This window comes from Balaenoptera physalus (assembly GCF_965194825.1).
Source record: "Balaenoptera physalus genome assembly, chromosome: 2".
Lineage (NCBI taxonomy): Eukaryota > Metazoa > Chordata > Mammalia > Artiodactyla > Balaenopteridae > Balaenoptera > Balaenoptera physalus.
Genome location: NC_138883.1, coordinates 29,465,621 through 29,490,519, shown reverse-complemented (window position 1 = coordinate 29,490,519; position 24,899 = coordinate 29,465,621). Strand labels below are relative to the sequence as shown.

General features: G+C 37.9%; 2 protein-coding genes and 1 pseudogene across 15 annotated transcripts in view; 2 read left to right on the top strand and 1 right to left on the bottom strand.

The window, feature by feature from the left end:
- RBM25 (RNA binding motif protein 25) overlaps positions 1 to 13,334 on the top strand; it is a 51,090-nt gene extending 37,756 nt beyond the window's left edge. For all 4 annotated transcript variants that reach the window (XM_082451614.1, XM_082451612.1, XM_082451613.1 and 1 more), the window contains 7 exons: positions 1,943 to 2,016; positions 3,507 to 3,657; positions 6,937 to 7,261; positions 7,644 to 7,918; positions 8,258 to 8,356; positions 9,380 to 9,427; positions 12,902 to 13,334. In XM_082451614.1, the coding sequence (XP_082307740.1) occupies positions 1,943 to 2,016; positions 3,507 to 3,657; positions 6,937 to 7,261; positions 7,644 to 7,918; positions 8,258 to 8,356; positions 9,380 to 9,427; positions 12,902 to 12,994 (1,065 nt within the window). In that variant the 3' untranslated portion in view covers positions 12,995 to 13,334. The remainder of the gene's footprint in view (positions 1 to 1,942; positions 2,017 to 3,506; positions 3,658 to 6,936; positions 7,262 to 7,643; positions 7,919 to 8,257; positions 8,357 to 9,379; positions 9,428 to 12,901) is intronic.
- A 7,808-nt stretch (positions 13,335 to 21,142) lies between these two features.
- LOC309655946 (transcription and mRNA export factor ENY2 pseudogene) lies at positions 21,143 to 24,897 on the bottom strand (annotated as a pseudogene). 3 transcript variants are annotated; one of them, XR_014268820.1, is made up of 2 exons: positions 23,548 to 24,897; positions 21,143 to 23,032 (listed from the first exon to the last, which is right to left on the bottom strand). The product of XR_014268820.1 is annotated as a transcription and mRNA export factor ENY2 pseudogene (transcript). The 3 variants fall into 3 exon arrangements; XR_014268821.1 differs by lacking the exon at positions 23,548 to 24,897 and adding an exon at positions 23,167 to 23,256; XR_014268822.1 differs by lacking the exon at positions 23,548 to 24,897 and having other exon boundaries at positions 21,143 to 21,769; positions 22,827 to 23,210.
- Positions 23,370 to 24,899, top strand: part of PSEN1 (presenilin 1) — an 83,096-nt gene continuing 81,566 nt past the window's right edge. For 3 of the 8 annotated variants that reach the window (XM_082451768.1, XM_082451766.1, XM_082451770.1), the window contains exon 1: positions 23,370 to 23,508. The gene's annotated coding sequence lies outside the window, so the exon portion shown is untranslated. The remainder of the gene's footprint in view (positions 23,509 to 24,899) is intronic. The other 5 variants (XM_082451771.1, XM_082451769.1, XM_082451767.1 and 2 more) reach the window with 3 other exon arrangements.

The window sequence follows — 24,899 nt, the reverse complement described above, 5'->3', positions numbered from 1 at the left end:
AGTATTATGTTCCATATGTTCTATCATTGCCAGAAGTTCATGAAGGTTTCTTTATCTCCAGTTTGGAGATTATTCTTCCAAAAACATTACTGAAGTTAGGAATCTTCTTCAAATAGCTTTCGAACATGAGACATAGAGGGAATTTTTGTAAGTAACCAAAAGAGTGCATGCAGCAACTAGATAGATAATATGGGTTTTCCGGATGGTAGGTCTTCTAAGGTCCTACAGTTATTTAAAATAATTTGATTTCCCTGGATTGTAGCTCCCATTCTAGAATTTCTTCTTAAACCCTAGGCTAGAAAATAGAGAATGATATAGTAAGAGACATAATTATTTGAAGAAGTGATTCCGCTTCCTGCAAGCAAATCTGAAACCTGTTTTTCTAGAGAAAAATTTCCTATTAGTTTTTTGTTTGGGAGCTTAAAAAAATATCCAGTTAGAAAAGCAGTTACTTGCTCATTAAAAAATGTTCAAGTAACAGAAGTGTATAGTGTAAAAAGTCACCTCATGAAAGGTGACATATGTTAATATTTTAGTATGTACATTATGGGCCTTCCTCTGTGTGTGTGTGTGTGTGTGTGTGTGTGTGTGTGTGTATGTATTTGGCTGCATAGGTTTTCGTTGCTGCATGTGGGCTTTCTCTAGTTTGTCGAGCGGGGACTACTCTTTGCTGTGGCACACAGGCTTCTCATTGGGGTGGCTTCTCTTGTTGCGGAGCACGGGCTCTAGGCACATGGGCTTCAGTAGTTGCGGCATGTGGGCTCGGTAGTTGCGGCTCATGGGCTCTAGAGCGCAGGCTCAGTAGTTGTGGCGCACGGGCTTAGTTGCTCCGCGGCATGTGGGATCTTCGCGGACCAGGGTTCGAACCTGTGTCCCCTATATTGGCAGGCAGGTTCTTAACCACTGCTCCACCAGGGAAGTCCCCTGTGTTTTATTTAGATATTTGTAAATATTGTCATCACTACCTGACAATCTACTTGAATGCATTTGACAAATTTTGTGCTAGGTATTGGGTGTGCAAGAATAACTAATGTTTCATACTCTTAAACAGTTGGGTAGTATTGTCAGAGAGATGAAGTAGTTGATGTATTTTGTGTGTGTGAGAGTGTTTAAGGTATGATAATGGTGTGTTCACAGTATTTTGGGAGTGAAGTACAGAGAAAGTGATTAATTTTGTCTGGAGGAAGGAGTTGGTCATGGATAGATGGTTACATTGAGGAAGTCTTTAGAGAGGTGTAACATTTGAACTGGATGGAATGTGTTAATATTTTACTGTAGTCAGAAACCTACATCTGCTTTGTACATAATATTGTTGGTATAGTAGAGATGTAGATTATAAATACTTATTTTAAAGTATTTCTTATGTCTGTATATAATGGTTAGATATAATTTCTGTGAAATGTAATAGTTATTGTATTTAAAATTCCAAAAATAGGAGAGATTCATGTACTTTCATGGTTTGTGTACTCAAAGTTAGGCAGGCATTACCTTTGGATTGATGCATAAACGTGACTTAAATTTTTAATCCTGCAATTCATAAAAACTACTTGTACCATCATCTGCCTATAAACGAAATGTAAAATATTTTTGTCCGGTTAACAGATTCAATAAGATAACTTTCAGTTTTCTTTCTTGGTGTGCTTAGGTTTGATTAGAAAAAAATTACTGTACTTTGAAGCTTATCTTCAGAGAGAAAATTTATTGTAGCATACCATCAGTATATGTGGCTTTCATTTCATGGATAAGTCCTAAATCTGACTTGCTTTTAAGAGTAAAAGATTTTAAAAATCTAATGTTATTTACATTTAATATATGAAGTTTATGAGAATGAAAAAGTTCAAGTGGTATGGATAAGAAAAATCTGTTCCCAATAAAGGGGTAGGGGGTAATCTAAATTACTTTTATGTTAATTTTGCACACTTCGTCCTTCATTTCCTCAAAGGCAAAAGAAGCTAAACGACTAAAAGAATTCTTAGAAGATTATGATGATGATAGAGATGATCCCAAATATTACAGGTAAAGAAGCCTTGCTTTATGAACTCATACTGTCAGCTTTTTATTAGCTGTATTTTCTCTTGTCTACAAGAGAGTGCAAGTTCACTCAGTGGAATAAGAAAGAAATCTTTGAATTCATTTTGTAATTATCCCCGTAGTTGATAATGCTGTTTTCCGGGGGTCCGGGCCTGTTAGAAAAGAATTGATAACTCTATGCACCTTCTTTGGAGGAAGGTTCATAATAGTATTGTGACAAATTAACTTTTCTTCCTGTTTTATTTTTTATTTATTTATTTATTAAAATGTGTGTTTGTTTGTTTATTTTGACTGCACTGGGTCTTAGTTGCAGCATGCAGAATCTTTAGTTGCAGCATGCGGGCTCTTAGTTGCTGCATGCATGCGGGATCTAGTTCCCCAACCAGGGATCGAACCCTGGCCCCCGGCAGTGGGAGTGCGGAGTCTTACCCTCTGGACCACCAGGGAAGTCCCTCATGTGTTTTAAAGAACTTCAATTTTTATAGCAAATTATAACTTACCTTTATGACTATCTAAGGTGGCCTAGAGATTTTTGTCTTCAAGGATTTCTAGAGTGCTACATAGTAACCTGAACACCCTCCCACCCTCCTTCACCCAATTGCTATACTATTATGAAGTGAGAGTTATGAAGCCTGCATTTCCTGATATCTGTTCCCGTGGCATTTCTAAACTGCTCTCATTCTTCTAACATTTATGGCACTATGGTAAAATTGTTTGGTTTCTTCTGCTCCCTCCACTCCAAACTATAATTTCCCTAAGGTTATGAACCATATTTTGATTTTTTTCTTATGTGCCTGGCATGATACAGGCGTGTAGTGAATGCATTTAATATATATAATTTAATACACTGTAGCTGAAATAATCAAAACATTGGATTAACACCTTAAATTGAATGAATGCCAAGGATTTGACTTTGTAGAAAATGCAAAGTAAAATTGTTGAATCATAGATTAGCAGTACATTATTTCAACATTCTGAGATATAATAAAGTGCTAAATAGAACCTGTGCTTTCTCTTGATTATGCCCTGCTTCTCCTGTTAATTTTTTTTTTTCCACAAGGAAAGGAGTTGATTTAAATTGAAGGTACAAAACTAATATTTGGGATATTACTACTCCTTGTATTAATTTTTCACAACTTGGCCTCCAAGACAACACAGATTACCTGTTAGTTTCCCTGTGGAATAGGTATAAAATGAGAGCATTCTTCCCTCTGAAAGCTACTTTTTTACTTGTACATACTCATTTAGAATGACTTAAGAATGAGGCATGGTGATATGTGACAAGACAGTGCTGACTTAGTAAACATTAACATGCAGAGAGCACACTGTCTTGGGTGTTCTACAGATACAGAGCATTAAGACAGTCTTCAGTCTCTTAGCATGCAGCTGTTAGTATGGAAAGAACTTGCTTTTGGAGACATTATGTGCAGTAGTTTAGACCTGAGTATTAAATAAGGCCTGATTTACTTTTGCAGAGGAAGCGCTCTTCAGAAAAGGTTGCGTGATAGGGAAAAGGAAATGGAAGCGGATGAACGGGATAGGAAGAGAGAGAAGGAAGAGCTAGAGGAAATCAGGCAGCGCCTTCTGGCAGAAGGGCACCCGGATCCAGATGCAGAGCTCCAGAGGGTAAGATACTATTACATCCATGACCATATTCTTTTAAGACTATCATGTCATCTTAAGCCAGCCAACTATGATATAGTTTAGTTTATAAGGGAAATGTTTACACTCCATGCGTCTTGCTATTTTGGGGGAGGATATTAGTATTTTTTCTTTATTTTATTATGTAAGTCATCAATATTAGTTGATTTACAGCTTTATTTTCAACATCTTCTATATGTCTTACTCCTTTATTTCTGTGAAGTATTACTTATTAAGTGAATGTCTTTTAATGTAACTTTGCTAGAAACTGTCCTTCCTATATGTGCTCTGACACTTAATGACTTTTGTAGTTTGAATTCTCTTATTACCACCCTAAATATTTTATTTCCAAAATAAAGATGTTTTCATGAGCGACTTGTCATTTAAGAATGAAAAAGACTGTGTCGTAGGACATGGCATACCCATTCTTGCTTTTAAGAATAGTGTCATGTTAGAAAAGTTTTTAGTTCTTAGTGTATCACAGATCTTGATACTATAAATTCTTCATATCAACTTTAAAAAATCTGTTATATGCTATTAACAGGAACCACGTCTTCTTACATGTCCCTTTTATTTTTCAAAATGAAATAGTGTTATTTTTTTCTGTTAAGTACTTACATGAGTAAATAGAAAGTTCAGACAACATAGAACACAGTAATGAAGAAATTAAAAACTGGCTGATTTCTTATAACCCCCCTCACACATAAGTTTTATAAGTGGGAATATTGTTACGTGTGCTTTTTTTCTAATGTGCTCTTTTTTCATTTTTAGATTTTTATTGAAGTATAGTTGACATACAGTATTATATTAGTTTCAAGTGTACAACAGTGATTTGACATGTGTATACATTATGAATTGATCACCACGATAAGTCTAGTAACCATCTGTCACCATACCAAGTTATTATAACAATATTGACTATATTCCCTAGGCTGTATGTTACATTCCCCATGAGTTATTTTATAACTGGAAGTTTGTACCTCTTAATCCCCTTCACGTTTTTGCCCTACCCCCCATTCTGCTCCCCTCTGGTGACCACCAGCTTGTTCTCTGTATCTATGAATCTCTTTCTGTTTTGTTTTGTTTTCTAATGTGCTTTTACTTCAGGTATGATCTTCCACCAAGAATTTCTCCAGTTTATAGTCCAGGTGTCTTTTTTTCATCATCATGGTGGTATTGTCAGTGTTTTAAATCCTTGCCATTATAACATTTAGGTTGGGGAATATTACTATGTTTTAATTCTCTGATTACCAGTGGGTTTGAATGCCTTGCAGATGGTTTAATGGTCATTGTACTCCCTTTGTGAGTTGATAAATGGTGTTATGCACAGATTTTAAATTTTTGTGTAGTTCAGGATACGTTATTTTTACTTTTGTTTTTCCTATGTTTGTTTCATGCTCAGAAAACTTGCTGATGTATTCATCCCAGTTTATAATGCTTTTATGATGATTATTTTTTATTATATTTTGTAATTTCAGGGGGAGTGTTCATTTTGGTTTAGGACTTTGACTTCAGAGTTCTCCCTCCCGCCACTTCTTCCTTTTCCTGTTTGTGAATACAGAAGTGACTACCACCTTCAGCCATTACCGAGAAATAAAAAATGATTATCTATGACCAGGCTGAGGATTTGAGTTGCCTCTTGTGTATTGTGTATACTATTGGGTTCTATTGGGTTGGCCAAAAAGTGCCTTTGGTTTTTAAGTAAAAATAAAAGACACATTTTTCATTTTCACCAAGAACTTTACTGAACAACGTATTCACCCTTTTGTTCGACCTACCTTCTGCCCTTTTTCAGGCAACTTCATAATTCCATCTTCCTGAAACTTTTTATCTTTCTGAGCAAAGAACTGTTCCAGGTGCCTTTTACAGTCTTCCAGGGAATTGAAATTTTTTCCATTAAGAGAATTTTGTAAAGACCGAAATAACTGGAAATCCGAAGGTGCAATATCTGGTGAATACGGGGAATGAATCAGAACTTCCCAGCCAAGCTGTAAGAGTTTTTGCCTGGTCATGAAAGAAACATGCAGTCTTGTGTTATCCTGATGGAAGATTATGCATTTTCTGTTGACTAATTTTGGACTCTTTTTGTCGAGTGCTGCTTTCAGTTGGTCTAATTGGGAGCAGTACTTGTTGGAATTAATCATTTGATTTTCTGGAAGGAGCTCATATAATTAGAGGGCTCCCAATCCCACCACATATACAACATCACCTTCTTTGGATGAAGACTGGCCTTTGGTGTGGTTGGTGGTTGTATATTTTGCTTGCCCCACGATCTCTTCCGTTCCACATTATTGTACAGTATCCACTTTTCATCACCCATCACCATATGTTTTAGAAATGGAACGTTGTTACGTTTAAGGAGAGAATCGCATGCAGAAACACGGTTAAGTTTTTTTCGCTTAACTTACGTGGAACCCAAACGTCAAAGCGATTCACATAACCAAGCTGGTGCAAATGATTTTCAACGCTTGATTTGGATATTTTGAGTATGTTGGCTATCTCCTGCGTGGTATAACGTTGATTGTTCTCAATGTCTCGATTTGATCGCTATCAACTTGAACTGGTCTACCCAACCATGGAGCATCCTCCAGCGAGAAATCTCCAGCATGAAACTTTGCAAACCACTTTTGACATGTTCGATCAGTCACAGCACCTTCTCCATACACGGCACAAATCTTTTTTTGCATTTCGGTTGCGTTTTAACCTTTCTTGAAGTAATAAAGACTAATATGCCAAAAATGTTGTTTTTTTCTTCCATCTTCAATATTAAAATGGCTACACAAAAATTCACCAATTTTGATGTCTTTTTTTAAATGCACGCTGATATGACAGCTGTCACATACAGCCTAACAAAATTGTTTTGAATGAAGTTAAAGACAAGTAAGTGCTACTAGAGCCAAAAAAACCCGAGTGAACCTTTTGGCCAACCCAATAAAATAAAATTTCTGATTATAATTTCTTTAATAAAGATATAAAAACATACTTTTTCATTTTGAATTAGCCAACTATTAGCAATTACCTTTGTTATCTCTGAAGAGTGTATACAAGCCACTGAAGAATGGTAATATATGTGAAATACTAAAAAAACATTTTGCAGAGTACCTAATATATTCTATAGATTTACTTCTGATTATAGGAGGCAATGTTTTGTTATTCCTAAGGAAAAAGAAAAATAGAGATTTTGTGAAAGATAAAACATAGAGCTGGTTGAATTGAAGATAGTTGGGGTCTGTTTCAGTTGACCAGGTTATTTTCTGGTTTTAGATGGAACAAGAGGCTGAGAGGCGCAGACAGCCACAAATAAAGCAAGAGCCAGAATCAGAGGAAGAGGAAGAAGAAAAGCAAGAAAAAGAAGAAAAACGAGAGGAACCCATGGAAGAGGAAGAAGAGCCAGAGCAAAAGCCCTGTCTCAAACCAACTCTGAGGCCCATCAGTTCTGCCCCATCTGTTTCCTCTGCCAGTGGCAATGCAACTCCCAACACTCCTGGAGATGAGTCTCCCTGTGGTATTATTATTCCTCATGAAAATTCACCAGATCAACAACAACCTGAGGAGCATAGGCCAAAAATAGGACTAAGTCTTAAACTGGGTATGTTAGCATTTCCTTCCTTCCTTTTTTCCTCCTTTCCCCCTCTACTCACCACAACTACATAAATTTTGCCTTAAGGAAAAAATAAGTATGTACTGCTTGGTAGGTAGTTAGAAAACTGGTTTAAAAAAAAATGCCTTTCTAGCTCATGATAGTTTTCATAGTTCTACTAGTGCTCCTGTATCTGCAGCTGCCTTGAGTTCTGAGAAGAAGTGAAAAGTTAAATTTTCTAGCGCTTGTGAGTAGTGAGTTATTTTTTACAGCTGGGATCTTTCTCTGAGAATTGTGGAGGTATATTTACACTGCTTTTTAGGCATGGTGGGTTGTAAAATGTAACATTTGAAAATTAAGTCATTGTGCTAATACAGTGTTTTTACTATAGGTGCTTCCAATAGTCCTGGTCAGCCTAATTCTGTGAAGAGAAAGAAACTCCCTGTAGATAGTGTCTTTAACAAATTTGAGGATGAAGACAGTGATGATGTACCCCGAAAAAGGAAACTGGTTCCCTTGGATTATGGTGAAGATGATAAAAATGCTGCCAAAGGCACTGTGAACACTGAAGAAAAGCGCAAACACATTAAGAGTCTCATTGAAAAAATCCCTACAGCCAAACCTGAGCTCTTTGCTTATCCCCTGGATTGGTCTATTGTGGATTCTGTGAGTAGCAAATTGTATTTCATTATTTTATTGCAAGTTTTTGGTTTTGACTATAGCACACAAACTCAGTTCATTCCGTTTATGACAAATAGGGGTGATAAGGTGGCTAGAATCTTGACATGGTCAATAATAATAGATTATTGTGGAAATTCTTAGTGGTACCTGAGGTCTTCATAAATTAGAAGCAAATAATTTTGTCTCGATACACATCTGTCTTAGTTCAACTTGTTAATGATCATACTGTATTTTAGCCTTAAGAAAAATTATGAAGTTATATAGGTTTTTTAAGTAAATGTAATAAAAAGCTCTTCAATTTAGTAACCATGCTTTATTTTATAGATATTGATGGAACGACGAATTAGACCATGGATTAATAAAAAAATCATAGAATACATAGGTGAAGAAGAAGCTACATTAGTTGATTTTGTTTGTTCTAAGGTTAGTCTTTTACTCTTTCCCCAACATTTGTCATATACTTCAAAATGTTAGAGACTTTCTAAATTGAAAATTTTTACAGGGCCAAGTCAGTGATAATTTAGTTTTAATTACAAGAGTCATGGCTACTTAAGTGAACCCCTCTATACTATTTCAGACCCCACGCTGCATGCTTTCATTTCAGAGGGTCAGAGAGGACAGAATTGCTGGCTGCTGCCAATTTTGCTCTCTCCCTGCCCCTGAGAATGCCTTGCCACCCCCTTCTTATCTTAATGGTTAGAATGTTGCTGAAGTACAGTTGAGGTTTTGTGGAGACAGCCAATAGCTTGTCTCAATTCTTTGTCAGTCATCCATCCTTTGGAAAAGAAAGTAGTGCCCTTCATAGCATAATAGTGGTGTTAACTGACTGATTACTGTGTGCCAGGCTTCTTTCCTGGGAGGTACGGTGTTAAGCATTTTACAAAACTTCATCTTCTTCAAACCTCCCAACAACCTTAGGAAGTGGAAGTTACTAACGGTATCCCCATTCAATACATGAAGAAATTGAAGCTTAGGGAGACATCATGTCTTGACCATGGTTACATGATAAGTAGCCTGTAGAACTCATGCTCTTAATCACCAAGGTATACCACATCCTTTCATTGTCCCCTGAAGGCAAAGTATTTCTATAAAGGAATAGCTAATTGCATTTTAAGGAAATGGTATTTTTCTAACAGTACTGCTCTTTTAACATTAAGCATAACTAATTTAAGTGACCCTTTCCACTTGTCATTACTGTAGCATAAACACTTATAAGTCTGGATTTGAATTAGAAGACAAATAATGTGATGATTAAGATCCCAGGTTTTAGTGTCAGATTTTTATTGAAAAGAGGGAGATTCTGGGAATTAAGAAATTTATAGAAAGGTTCTAAAGTCACAAGAAATTCTAATACTAGTTTGAGGGTACCTTAAAAATTTTTTTTTTTTACTGTATTGCTAATGTTTTATTTATTTTCAAAGTGACAGTTATTTTTTTTTCTCTTAGGTTATGGCTCATAGTTCACCTCAGAGCATTTTAGATGATGTTGCCATGGTAAGTTAGAAATTTACTGTTGTTAATATTTTAATTACACAGGGAGATCAGCTCAGTGCTTTGTCACGACCTAGAGGGATGGGATAGGGAGGGTGGGAGGAAGGTTCAAGAGGGAGGGGGTATGGGGATATATGTATACATATAGCTGATTCACTTTGTTGTACAGCAGAAACTAACACAACATTGTAAAGCATTTATACTCCAATAAAGATGTGAAAAAAATTTTTAAGTTAATATCAGTGTGAACAAGCTAACTTCTCTGAATTTGATTGAATTTCTCCCTGTGTTGGTTCCAGAATCTTTATGGGCCTGAATTAAAATTTGAACATGCATTAAGAGGTTAAAGGCATTCATAGTAGGATATTATTAGACAACAATAGAGTTAGGGTTTTTTTTATCATTCTCTCCCCTCCCCTGTTTTTGGTGTTTGTGTGTATAAATAGAAATTCTGAATCTATTCATAAATTTAGAGACCATTTATTAAGTGTTTACGGGGTAGAGCAATGTGCTAGAAGCACAGAAAGGTGGAATATCTGCCCTTAAAGAACCAGCAGGGAAACAGGTGTACCAATATTGATACTGTAATATCCTTATTATAATGGGGATATATAAAAATGATCATGGGAGCAGAGGAGATAGAGTAGTTAGGTATTGAGGGCAGTTAGGGAAACCATCACAGAAATTACCATGTAAACTGAGACTTGAAGATTGTATTACCCTTTTGTCACTTGGGCAGGTGTCTGTTGGGTTGGCAGTAGTTAAACATCAAATCCCAAATTGCATTTAATTTGGATATTAGAGTTAGTGGTTGTGGTTGCATTGATTTTGTGAGAAAAGAAAGGAGAAAGAGAATTGATGATAAAGGTGAGAGAGTGATTGAATGGACTGTGAACTCCAGTCTAGGAAGAAAAGGAAATAAGGTCAGAACAGAGTTGGTGGTCTGAATGAATCAAGGACTGGTGGTTCCAGTGAAGCTGTGGGAGATGTGTTTGAACGAAATAACTGGAAAGAGAGGTTTAGTTAGAGAGTAGAATGTTTAAGAATACAATTGGTAAATTAATCCAGATGATGGCAAGGTGCAAAGTATGGCCATGGGAGTTTATGGGGCAGAGTTGATGTCATTGTTTAGAATATCAATGAACTTTAAGCTGGGTTATAACACACAGAAATAGAAATTATTGTGTGTTGGGACTGGGATTGGAGAGAAATACAAGAACCAGCTGCCAGAGCACTCACTTAATGTGGATGAAAGACTAGATATTTACTAGACAGCTGCTGTTGGAGTGAACCAGTGGTGTAATGAGATCTCGCGAACCTCAGTGGAGTTATTGTTTACAAGGAGAGAAACAATGAAGATCCAGCAGCTTCCCCTCTCTTGTGGAGACTAAAGCTTTGAAAGTGAGGAACTTTCTCAGAAGGCCACAGGGGTGTCAGGGTCTTTAGGGGGCGTACCACATTTTCAGGTAAGGTAAGGAGATGAAAAGTCTAATTAAAGAAGTTGGGGATGGTTAGCATAAAGTGGAATAGGGTCTAAAGGGCAGAGTGGGAAAGTAGCAACGGGAAGAAGAGTCAGAGAGGAAGAAGAAACGTCAAGCATGATGTGAGATGATAGGTGACCAGAGAAACTTTCATTTTGAGCTGCAATTAAAGTTGTCAGGGAGTGGCATAGGAGGGTGGCTAACTAAAAGGAGCTCTAAGGTCAAGATGTTATGTGTCCAAGCACTATATGATGTCTAAAGCCAGATGACATTAGTTTTCTGCTGCCTAGCTAGCCTAATGCATCTGTTGTCAAATTCCTGAAAAATCGTTTGTGAAAAGTTTGATGCCATAATGCTGAGCCTCAGATGAGAGGAGAAATGTGAATAGATCCCAGTCCTTAGGGATACAATCTGAACTTCCTTGACCTTCCAGCCTCTTCACAAAGTTATTCTTGGGTGAAGAGAGGGTTTTGTAGTTAGGCCTGAGTTAAGGAATTAAAAAAAAAAATCAGGGAATTCCTGGCAGTCCAGTGGTTAGGACTCTACACTTTCACTGCCAAGGGCCCGGGTTCAATCCCTGGTCGGGGAACTGAGATCCCACAAGCCATACGGCCAAAAAAAAAAAAAAATCAGTGTTCTGGTTTGTGGCCTTGGCAGAGGTATAATCACTGTTGGTGTAGATGTCATGTGTCACTATTAATCTGTTGATCTGTTGAAATAGTTTGATATTTAGAGTATAATTAAACTCTACCGCTTATTCGCTTATATTGTTTTTGATTATTTTCTGGCTCATTGTTGATCAGAGTGGGAGGAAACCAATTGAGCTAGTATTGTCAGCCAGTTCTGGTAATAGCTCATGGACCCTCTAAATATTTCTTGAATAAATGAGATTGAAATTTTAGCTCCAGTAGTATTTTGCTCTTATTAGAAATCTGACTTTTTCAAACTGTACCTTTCCTCATTTTATGTAAGTTAATGAACTTTGGTGGCATTTTTGTACCTGGGTTCAATTCCTCATTAATTAGTGTTGCAGTGTAGTTCATTTTTTTTTGGCTGTGGGATCTTAGTTCCCTGACCAGGGATTGAATCTGCGCCCTTGGCAGTGAGAACATGGAGTCCTAACCACTGGACCACAAGGGAATTCCCACAGCATAGTTTTTTTTCAACTGTGGGTTAAGTCTGGCTCATAGATATCTTATTTAAGTTCTTTATTTGTCACCACTGAGAAATGTAAGGAAATTTCTCAGGAAAATCCATTTCTGGCTTGTCTTAGGTACTTACTGATTGTACTAATAAGCACTCTTCAAAGCACTTGGTACATATCAACTATTTTAATTCCCACAGTAGAAGACTCCAGAGTCTTGGCAGCATTAGGCCAGATGCCATTATGACCGTGGTACCCTGGAACGCAGTCATTGCTGCCTTCTGTAGAAGGAAGCATGCTATTCCAGTTTACCGCACAGCAGCCCTGGTGTAGAGTGCCACATATGTGTGGGTGATGAGGGCAGGAGTAGTGCAGTGGTGAGGACATGATGCAACTAACTCATAGGTAGATAGAAAAAATAACTTGATTTGCCAAGGAGAAAAAGACCTTTTATTTATTCAGTAGTCTTGTGTCCCTTGTGATGATAGTGTTCACTTTGTTTACTCTATCTCAGATACTATATTAAAATGCTATACATATATTCTCATTTAATATTTCAGTGTCACTTATGTAATAAGTGCTCAATAAATGTTAAGATTGTGAGGTTCTTGGGGAGGGGTAAATGAGATACTCTGTATTAAGTATTATGTAGTTATATAACCAGTTCTGTCTAAATTACTATGTTCTTTATAACAAACATTTGCTTTCCTCAGGAAGTAGTTTTTCAAGACATGTATAAATAAATGCTTGTTGGTAGATAAAAGCCTTTTTTATTCCAGTCACCTTGTTGGGAGATGCTTATGATTGCTTCTCTTACGTGTGTAACTGTTTTTTGTCTTCTTCCTTTTCTAGGTACTTGATGAAGAAGCAGAAGTTTTTATAGTCAAGATGTGGAGATTATTGATATATGAAACAGAAGCCAAGAAAATTGGTCTTGTGAAGTAAAATTCTTTTTACATTTAGAGTTCCATTTCAGATTTCTTCTTTCCCACCCTTCAAAGGACTTTAAATTTTTTTTTTTTGTCTTCAAAGACGTTTGTGAGATCTGTAATTTTTTTTTAATGTAGAAAATGTGAATTTTTTTGTCCTCTAATTTGTTAATGCCATGTGTACTCCCTTGGTTGTAAAGACATCTGAATCCTACCATGGTTCTCTTTATACTCACCAGGTACAAATTACTGGTATGTTTTATAAGCCGCAGCTACTGTACACAGCCTGATATAATTTTGTTCTGCTGATTTGTTCCTTGTAAATATTAAAATGACTCCCCAATTCTTTTGCAGAATTGCACTTAATATTGAACTGTACTGTATAGGCACCAACATGAACGATTTTAAATTGAAAGAATACCAGTCATACCTATTACCCTTACCCCCTTGATCAAAAATGGCAGGCCCTCATGATGGCATGGAATTTAAAATTAGAGTGCGAAAAGTAGCAGACAATCCATTCCTACTGTATCTCTGTATGAATGTGTTTGTGTGAATGTATGTATAAAAGTCTTACTTTTCCCTGATTTGCTTTGGAAGTTTCCCTGAAACATTTCCTAATTGAAGACTAGAATTGTAAAGGAAACATGGTATTGTGCCAACCCAAATGTCTGGGATAATTAGGTTATTAGTCTCCCGGAGTATGGTATTCTCTTGTGGCAAGCAACAGTCTGTTGAACGGAATGGGTTTTTCTGTTGAAAGCTGGCTGCGTCAGCCTCTCTTTTAAGGGAGAGTGAGTCACAGTGGTTTTCCCCCCTGATTTCATTGTTCAGGTATGAGGCAGATCCTTAGATTCTGGAGAGCTTTATTTAATGCATTTTTTGCACTAATTGGTCCTTGGTTTAATTTTGTACCCCTTTGTTTAAAAAAAAAAAAAGCTTAAGTGAAAAAAATCTTTTTTAAAAATAAGCAAAAGATAAAATTAGGCAATTTTACAGACTAGGAATGTTTGGCAATATACAATAGGAATTTAGCATGGCAATTTACGAAGTTTACATCTTATTTCTGAGGATAAAGTAAATCGTTTAAAGCAGTTACCACTAGTTTTTTGTTTTGTAAAGGGTTTCTATCTTGTGTGTGTATATGCAGGCACACACCTTGTTTACCTCTGCTCATCAAAGTTTAAAAACATACTGATGGTGTTCTTAGAGACATACATGGGGCTTTCTTTACTGTAGATCAGAAATTCACCAGGGAGCAAAATTGCCTGAAAATGTAACAAGTTTTAAATAGTTCTTAACAGAAATTAGGTGCAGCTATTCCTGTGTCTGAGTATTTATTTTTAAAAAAGATTGGGCAGGGGAGGGGGTGTTAAAAACATAAAAAGCATAACTGAGCTTGAGTTACTAGATTTTTTTTAATCTTAAGAGGACATTTGAAAACACTGTTCTTAACATTGGACCATGACATGGTTCCATTATGTAAATATTTCAAATATTAAAAATGTATATATTTGATCTTGGGGACTCATTCTTTCAGAGTCTTGTTAAATAAATGGCATCATGTTGTAATTATGCGGTGCATACTAGAAACTTAACTTGAAAATATGGGCTGAATTTTTGACGGACTCAATTTTTGAGTATTAGTAACTAAAGGTCAGAGAGGCCGTTTGCCTTATTTTGGATTAATCTAGACATCTGTGGAGATATTCCCTCCTTTAGTGTTATAATATTTTAAATTGTGGTTTCTGAAGGGAAAATTTTAGAAACATGCTCCTTGCCATTTACAAATTCTTTTACTAGCCTTTTCTCAGATTGACCCCCAGCATAACTCCCTGTTCAAGCAGTTTATTATGGCTCTCTATCTTCTCTTACCATATTATTGCTTCTAAGGCATCATATTAGGTTGTTTTTATTTAGCCAGCATTAGCATGGAAGTTTATTCAGGTAGATTTAATTTTCCTTGCTTTGGTCTCTTCTGCTCTTTCAATTACATTTACCTTAAAAGGGCCCTTGTGTGAAACCCTTGGGGGCACATACCATATACTGCGTAACACTTCCAGTGAGATTTGTGTCAGGATCCCAAATTTATACATTAACATTTCTGCAGCAAAACAGGAATGATCACAGTCAGTGGGTTAAAGACCACTACATTAATAGCTTAATGTCAGTTCAAGTCAGGTTTTGCCACAAAGGTTAAACTTCAGGGTTTTCAGAGTTCTTATTTTTCAGGTTTGTATATAAAGAACTGGACATGTATAAGCTGGCATATTGTAGTGTCAGGAAGAATACACATAAGAAAATTTTTACTAAATTGCTTGAACTTTCTGGGTTGTCTTTACCATTTGTCCGTAGGTTTATTTCAACTTGGAAACCTTAGTTAATCCATATTGCCCATTCAGGTTGTTACAAAATTAGATGAAAGTCTTGACAACCATTCTTGATGTGGCAGTTAGGAAACCAATGTGCTTTTTCCTCATTTGACCTTGTAAATAAAATAATTTTAAATGTGTATATCTGTGTACAGGAAGAAAGTGGTTTTTCTCAAACTTTAACATGCAGCTGAATCACCTGGGGGATCTTGTTAAAATGCAGACTTAGGGCTAGAGTGGGCCTGGGAGTTTGCCTTTCTCAACAGCTACCACATGTTGCCAGTGCTAAGTGATCCAAGGACTACTTTGATTAGCAGTTTAAAGTGTCTACTCAGTACTAGTGTTTTATCCTAATAGACTGCACTAATGCAGCTTAATTTTCTTTTTAAGTTCATTTTAAGGAGAAAAACATTTTTTGAGGCAAATAAAGAGGTAGGTATTATTTATGTTTATGAACATAAAGTAGTCTTCCAAAAAGGTTGCCTGAGAACAACTCCAATATTCTAGGCTTTATTCCCAGCCAGCCCCAGCACATTTTCTCCTGAGAGAAATTTATGTTGTTACTCACTCTGAATCTTACCATTGCACTTCCTGATATGTAATAGTAGAGGCCGATGATTATTTTGTGGAGAGTGCAGTTTCAGGTACTAATCAGGCATGGATACTAGATATGGTGGACAAACTGAGAAAACAGTGAGCTCAGGAGTCAAATTGGACTAAACATTATTAACATTTTTTTCTCCTTTAATACGAAGAAAAAATTTTAATGCAAATAAATGTAAGCAGGTATACAATGTGTATATGAGGCTTATTTACCCAGCTCTTTCAAATAAGTTCTATGAATATTTCCACTTTCTACCCAAAAACTGCTGAAAGGTTTTATGTCAAAGTGGTTACACATTTTTCCAAGTCATATTTCAGCCTTCTATTAATATGAAATTGAGAAATTGTTTTGCTTAGCAAAAGATGGTGAAATTGATTTGTGAATACCAGTAGCTAAAGTAAGGTATTAGAGGAATCCCAAACAGACAAAGAAATAGGCAGTCTAAGTGTCAGGAAGAAAACTAGGGAAATTCACATGTGTATATTTTAAACCCAGGAATTATTACTATTACATTCATACTATAGACCAAGGTGAGCTTATAATTTTTGATAAACTGGTAGATTTTTCGAAATGTGATTGTTAAATTATTGAAATATTTGTTTATTTGCATTTGAATGCTTAATTTTCATCTTTATTTAAAAGATTCTTTGCCTTTCATTTTATTACTTGACTCATACGAAGGCTAAATTAGGAATGGCAATCTGAAATGCCCAGGAAGAAAAGATAATTTCTATAAACAAAAATGAATAAAAATTTTTTTCAAGCCACGTTGTTTGAATTAAATGACGCTGTAAGTCTGCCTACTCTGCCACATCATGTATTAGTTGGATAGATGACTTTTGGATTCTCTTGCACAGAGTGGTAGCTGAAATATTAAGCCAGGTAACCCTTTCGTCTTTTTGTGTATGACTTATATTTGCCATTGAAGCACAATTAATATGTGCCATTCATGTTTTAAGCTAGATGGAGTGATAGACATAAATACGACAAGATCTCTCTAGTAGCTGACAGTCTAGTGGTGGAGAAAAAAATAATGCGAGGATCACTAATAGATATACAATGTACTATATGAACTGTCAAACTTGATGAGCTAACTTCAAGGTTGAGAGGAAAGGGATAGATAGTAGGAAGCTTCTCAGCAGAGGTAGTAATATGTAGAGGGGACCTTAGAGATCACATAGTCTCTCTCTTTTTTGGCTGCACTGCACGGCATGCCGGATCTTAGCTTGCACCCTCACCAGTGAAAGCGTGGAGTCCTAACCACTGGACCGCCAGGAAATTCCCGAGATCACATAGTCTTAAGTACTCACTGCAACACTGCTACAATGTTCCTTACGTTGGATATCTAGAGGCCTGCATATTGGATTCTATCTAATTCATGGTCTAGATCTGCACTATCAAGTTTTTTAATTCATTAAAATTAAATAAAATTTAAAACTCAGTTCTTCAGTTACACTAGCCATATTTCAAGTGTTCAGAAGTGATGTGTGACTAAATTGAATTTAAAAATCCAGTTTTTTGTTTGCAATATTCATATTTCTAGTGCTCAATAGCCAAATTTAGCTAATGGTTACCAATATTGGGTAGACATTGCAGATTAAAGAACATTATTTTGACTAAAAGTTACATTGGATAGATATGGTCTAGATGCTAATAGCCACCTAAGGGCAGAGGAAAGTGCTTGTTAATAAAATTCCCTCAGGAAGCATTTTTAGCAAATCTTTGTTGAGGCAAAACGTATTGTGAATTTAAAAATAGTTCTAAACAATTTTTCCTGTTTTTTTTTCCTCATAACAAAAGGAAAAACTAGAGAACACTTCACATTGTAGAATCTAGAAACTATGAAGGTTCATTTTTTTCCCCTGTCAATTAAAAGATAATGGCAAATATACCCAGGTGAAGAGATTTGGCTAATTGTTACAGCAGGTGGAAAAGCTAGATATTAAAGTTTCATTTTGAGTATATTCTTGAGACAAATTTTATTTTAAAGGGAGCCCAGGTTCTTTGTTAAGAAGGAAATTAGATTTAATAATATATTGACAGTCATACAGAACTTAAGACTAAAAATGCAAGATGAGTAAGCTAAAGCCAGCCCTTCATCTTGAGCTGTTCCAAATCTGAGCCAGATCCTTGCAAAGAATGAAAACGATGTGAGAGCTAGTAAGATAGAATATGGCCAAGCACCTAGTCTTGATGACAGTATTATTTTTCATTTTTCAATTCTACTTTACTCCCATAGCAAACAGAGCAATGATGTGTAAATAAAGGTAAACTACTTTTATGTGGGAAGTGTTAATCAATTGGATTGCCTTGCTGAATCTATGGTGTAAAGAACTGGCCTTGAATCCTGACTTTATTTACTTGTGACTAGTGACTGCTCTAGCCTCTCTAGAGGCTTGAACAGCCCCTCTCCCCAAGTAGCTCTAACAGGTCCGGCACTGGATTTCCTGTCTGCTTCATCTTTCACTGCTTACTATTGATTTTTGCCACCATTTTTTTCTTTTTTTTTTTTTTTTGGTCATTTGTTTCTCCATTCCTGCTCCCAAGTTCCAGACACTTCTGGGGAAAATATAAATGCACCACTGCAGATAGTCTGGACCCTCTACTATTTTTCTCATTCTTTTACTGAACTTCACTTCTTAACCACAAACACTGCAGCTTTTATAGTTCTTAAACTTCCAGTGCTGGGACTTCCGTGGTGGTCCAATGGTTAAGACTCTGCACTTCCACTTCAAGGGAAACAGATGGTTTCAATCCGTGGTCGGGGGACTAAGATCCTGCATGCTGTGCGGCACGGCAAAAAAAAAAAGCTTCCAGTGCTATCTTAGGTAGGTATGAATGAGTAAAAGTCATTTGATTTTCCCTCTTACTTAGCAAATAACTCTCAAGGTTAACAAAAGCTTAACTTTAAAAAAGTCATTTAGGGCTTCCCTGGTGGCGCAGTGGTTGAGAATCTGCCTGCCAATGCAGGGGACACAGGTTCGAGCCCTGGTCTGGGAAGATCCCACATGCCGCGGAGCAACTAGGCCCGTGAGCCACAATTACTGAGCCTGCGCATCTGGAGCTTATGCTCCGCAACGAGAGGCCGCGATAATGAGAGGCCCGCGCACCACGATGAAGAGTGGCCCCCACTTGCCGCAACTAGAGAAAGCCCTCGCACAGAAACGAAGACCCAACACAGCCATAAATAAATAAATAAATGAATAAAAAAAAAAAGATGCTTTAAAAAAAAGTCATTTAGGCACATTCTCTCCAGTTTATAGCTCTCCAGTTTATGATGACATGCATCTTGAACCTTTGCTTTCTATAATTAAGGATGGGTACTCCTATCCAGAAGACCTCCCCCACTCCTGTTTCTGGTTTCTAACTACAGTTTGCAGTTTCTTGAGCCTTGCTCTGGAGTTTCCGTTATCTTCTTTCTTCCTTCAGGCTGGAATAAGTTTTTAAAGAAAACAGAAACTTAACCTTAGGTCCTCTCGTTTTCACTACAGTAGAGATTCCACAAAGAGTAGCTTATAGTTAATATGTACTCTCCAAATTTTTTTTTTTAACATCTTCGTTGGAGTATAATTGCTTTACAATGGTGTGTTAGTTTCTGTTTTATAACAGTGAATCAGTTATACATATGTCCCCACATCTCTTCCCTCTTGCATCTCCCTGCCTCCCACCCTCCCTATCCCATCCCTCTAGGTGGTCACAAAGCACCGAGCTGATCTCCCTGTGTCATGCGGCTGCTTCCCACTAGTTATTTATTTTACATTTGGTAGTGTATATGTCCATGCCACTCTCTCACTTTATCCCAGCTTACCCTTCCCCCTCCCCGTATCCTCAAGTCCTTCTCTAGTAGGTCTGCATCTTTACCATCTTGCCCCTAGGTTCTTCTGACCTTTTTTTTTTTTTTTAGATTCCATATATATGTGTTAGCATAGGGTATTTGCTTTTCTCTTTCTGCCTTCACTCTGTGTGACAGTCTCTATGTCCATCCACCTCACTACAGATAACTCAGTTTCGTTCCTTCTTATGGCTGAGTAATATTCCATTGTATATATGTGCCACATCTTCTTTATCCATTCATCTGTTGATGGACACTTAGGTTGCTTCCATGTCTTGGCTATTGTAAATAGAGCTGCAATGAACATTTTGGTACATGACTCTTTGAATTATGGTTTTCTCAGGGTATATGCCCAGTAGTGGGATTGCTGGGTCATATGGTAGTTCTATTTTTAGTTTTTTAAGGAACCTCCATACTGTTCTCCATAGTGGCTGTATCAATTTACATTCCCACCAACAGTGGAAGAGGGTTCCCTTTTCTCCACACCCTCTCCAGCATTTATTGTTTGTAGATTTCTTGATGATGGCCATTCTGACCGGTGTGAGATGATATCTCATTGTAGTTTTGATTTGCATTTCTCTAATGATTAATGATGTTGAGCATTCTTTCATGTGTTGGCAATCTGTATATCTTATTTGGAGAAATGTCTATTTAGGTCCTCTGCCCATTTTTGGAGTGGGGTGTTTGTTTTTTTGATATTGAGCTGCATGAGTTGCTTGTATGTTTTGGAGATTAATCCTTTGTCAGTTGCTTCATTTGCAAATATTTTCTCCCATTCTGAGGGTTGTCTTTTCGTCTTGTTTATAGTTTCCTTTGCTGTGCAAAAGCTTTTAAGTTTCATTAGGTCCCATTTGTTTATTTTTGTTTTTATTTCCATTTCTCTAGGAGGTGAGTCAAAAAGGATCTTGCTTCCAAATTTCTTAAGTCTCAGTCAGTAGTCTGTATCTCTCCATTCCACTGGTGACTGGTGATAGCTTAAATGAGACTCTGGCTATTTAAGAAGCTACACCCTCGTTTACCTCTTAGCACTATGGATGTTTGCTCTCTATTTGGGACTCTTCTTCGTTGGTGTCTAGGATGTCACTTTAGCCTTGTTCCTCTAGTCTGTGTCTTTTTTTTTTTTTTACAAGATGGGACATATATTATAAAATACAGGAATTCAAAAGAGGCATACACTACATCCAAACAATCAGAGGAGGCTGCTTACCTCTCCTTAATTGTTATTACAGAGATTTGCTTACTTAACGTTTACATACTTAACACTTAAACTATATTAGCTGCTTGACTTTTTCTCTTAACAAATCTGATGAATTATTAATAAAGTCCCATTTATTCCAAAATCCAAGGAAACTTCAAACTCATTCATGAGATATTTATTAAAATAACACATTTAGGGGGGAAAAAATCTATACAATTGTATACATTACTGAAAACTGTATACCATCATACAAAAAAGGATTTTATTTTGGGAAATCGATTCCTAATTTATGGCAAGTTTTACTTTCAGAAATAAAACCACAAAACAACAATCTAATTCAGTCTTAAAGGCTGCATGCTGAGCAAGGATTGTTCTTATTCTTTGTAGGAGCTCCTTTACACTGTCAGGTACCAGGGTTCTGCCTTTTGGTGTGATTTCAGCCACCAAGTCGTCAACAGTAACGTGTTCTAGTCCTTTTTCTTTAATTACTTCTTTGCAGTGTGACTTCAACTGATCCTTCCAGCCACATTCAATTAATTTAGCTCTCAGCAACTCTTTGAGGCATTCTCTTTCTCCAGTTTCTATCAACTTTTGGTTAATTGCTGCTCTCATCTGCGCATCTTTGTTCATCTTGCTAACCACACTCTTTTCGGCTGTCCGGACCTAGACCCTCAGTAGCTCGGGCACCTAAGCACACAGAAAGCTAGCATATGCATTTCCGGGGCGGGCTCTAGTCTGTGTCTTTTTACTGGTTCTTCCTCAGCGCTTTCTGGGTTTCCATATTCCTAAAAAGGTGAAGAAATACAGAAAACTGGAGGAAAATGTATCTTTAGTCCAGTAATTCAGCCACTGGTTGCTTTTTTAATCACTTTTATTTCCTTTTTGCAGGAATGTGTTTTGACATGCATTAATGTTATGTCTTATTTTTTAATTAACAGGATTAGAATGTTTCTGTTACACATAATCTTCATAAATAATTTTAATGATATTAGGTGAAGTGGGTGAACCGTACTTTATTGTAGGACATTTAGCATTCCAATTTTTGCTATTAATAATACTCCATGAACATCTTTGCACAAAATTTTTGTATTGAGATTGTTTCTAAGAATAGTTTACCTGAATTTTAACACTTTCTACTTACATCCCAGATTGCGTTCAAAGAGATTGAACTAGTTCACAAATGGATGGGTTTTAGCCTATGCTTGTTTGACAAATGTATTGAACTGTTTTATGTGCTAGGCATTGTTCTCAGCACTTGCAATATATGTAAACAAACGGGCAAAAATTCCTACCCTTGTGAAGTTTGAGGACAGAAGAGAGAACTTCAAAAAAAAATTTTTTTGTGGGGTGTCAACCTTTTTATTTTCCCAACATTCTCTGTTAATGGAAAAACTTGCCACTGCTACTTCTGTTCTTAAATATAAAGTGTGTAAAACCTATTTAAAACCGTTCATGTACTGGAGGGGGGCAGGGAGGAGAGAGGGCTCTAGGAATATGAAGGGTTATCTTGGGGGAAGAATTTAAGAGAAATAAAAAAATCTCATTTGGCCAGATGCCATGTTATTGATTTCAGTTTTCTGATTACCTGTGAATTTGAACATTTCTCTCTTGTTCACCTTTGGTTTTACATGATAGTATTCATGTTAACTTTTAGCTTTCAGATGAATGTATGTGTGTGGTATGCTACTTAGGGAGTTATTGGTACTGTTTTTACAGCCATTTGAATGGAAAGCTGGAAGATGCAAAAATCAAACGACCATAGAGCAACTCACTGTGTACCAGATACTATGTTAGGTTTTGGGATTACAAAAATAACACAATTTATGCTCTCTGAAAGCTTACCATCTAGGAAAACTTGTTCTTACACTTGGAGTGGAAGAATCCCAGACGATGTTTGTTTAAAATGCAGTTTCTCAGGTTCTCCTCACCCACCAAAAATTTTGATTCATTGGGTAGGGGATGGAGGGCACAGGTAGTTACAATTTAAGTTAGCTTCCTTTTGATTGTGGTGCCGCTGATTCGCACTGAGAAACACTGTACAAATAGGACTATAGAGAAATGAAAGAAACGTTAGATTTAAGATGCCAGCACTTGTAGGCCGGGAGAAGCACACACTGGGTACAGTTTACGTAGAAATTTTGATCCTCAGCCCAAGAGCAGTAGATCTCTGACAACCTCATACCGGTGCTGGCACCATCAGGGGTCGGGGGGGTGCCGAGCGGGGAGCGGGGTGTCCCTCCGGGTCGGAAGGCCAACGGAAGCGCAGGACCTCCTCCTCAGTCCCTACTCACCACCGGAAGATCCACCCCCTTCCTCTGGGCCACGCCCCTCCGTCATTGGCCCCGCCCCTCGGAGGCCGGTCACCAACGACGCCAGGGCCGGAAGTGACGACACCGGTGAAGCCTTTTGGGCGGGGCCTGGGCCGGGCAGCTCCAAAGGCCGCGATTTCACATCGGAAACAAAACAGCGGCTGCTCGGGAAGGAACCTCAGCTGCTAGAGGCCGGTGGTGGCGGCGAGGAAAGGGTAGGTGCCCGATGGGGAGCTGGGGAGAGAGAAACACACCCCTCATCTGGTGCCGACACGGGTGGCTGCGGGCAGGGCCGGGCCCTTTGTCGTTGTCTGGGCCGCGGAGCCGGTGTCCTCGAGAATGGGGAGCGGGGTGCGGTCGGGCGGGCACCGGGGAACCCCGTGTGGAGAACGAGTAGGTGCGGCCCGTTTCTCGGGCTCCGGGCGCGGCGCGCGATCAGGTTGAAGAGAGGTTCCCGTTCGCAGCCTTGGTCCGGAAGTGCTGGTTTCCCGAAGACATCGCAGGGCGCAGGTGCCTTGGGCGGGGATTGACCGTCTTGCCTGGAGTAGAGCAGGAGAAAGAGGAAGCGCCTGGCGCTGGGTCTGGTTGAGCAACTGTTGAAACTCTGCGCCTCATGCCCTGAATGTGTCCTTGTCCAGGGGAAGCGAGTGGCACTCAGGGCTAAGTTCCTTCTGTCTCAGTTCGGGGCGGAATACAACAGGGTCTGCCTGATCGGGACTGTCACGAGGCATATATGTCCAGTGCTTTGCATGTATTTTAGATACTTGACGTTTTCATCCCGCTCAAATTCCTTTCAAATAAATATCTGCTTCTCTTGTAGGAAAGTAACTTAATAATTTTAAAAGCATTGCTTGCCTACTTTGGACAAGATGAATAAAGTGTTCAAGGTTTACTATGGAAGATACGAATAGTATGCAAATTATGGCAGAGTACATTGTAAAAGTCATAGTATTCTCTGAAGTTTGAGGCAGGTAGAGATTACATCTGGTTAAGGGCATCTTGTTATTTGCGTTATCTTTTACAATGGAAAGGTTTTCACCCTCGGAGTTGAATTGAGGAGGGCATTATATCAGAGGGTGTACTAGGAAGAGGGGCCCTCTGGATCCTAAGGGTCCAGTGACCCAGTGTGCACATTTAATAACTGTTATGAAGGAGGATAAAAACAGGAAAGTAGATTGGAGCCTTTTGCATTTGGTTGATTTCAGTCACCTGCAAAAGCCAATTTCAGTTCTCCTTAACTCATTTGCAAGGTTCAGCCAACTTAAACCCCCTCCCACCTCCATTTAATAACAAGCCCTTAATAATGAAAAGGAGCCTATTTATTGAGTGGATGGATTCCCTCACCTCTACCCGCCTTCCCCAAAGTAAAGTAGATGATAGAAGCGGCATCGATCATCAGCTTTTCCATTCGTCTACTCCTTGTCCTTGGGTAGATCGTTACCACAATTCTGGGCATGCTTTCCTCTGAATGGATATGATCTAGTGCCGAGTTTTAAGTTAATGGCTGCCCCTAGTCCTAGACTGCTGCGTGAATTTCCATTTGGGGAGAACTGGAGGATTGGAGTTGGTCTCTGAGAATCATTCTAGCAGGAAAGATATAACATTT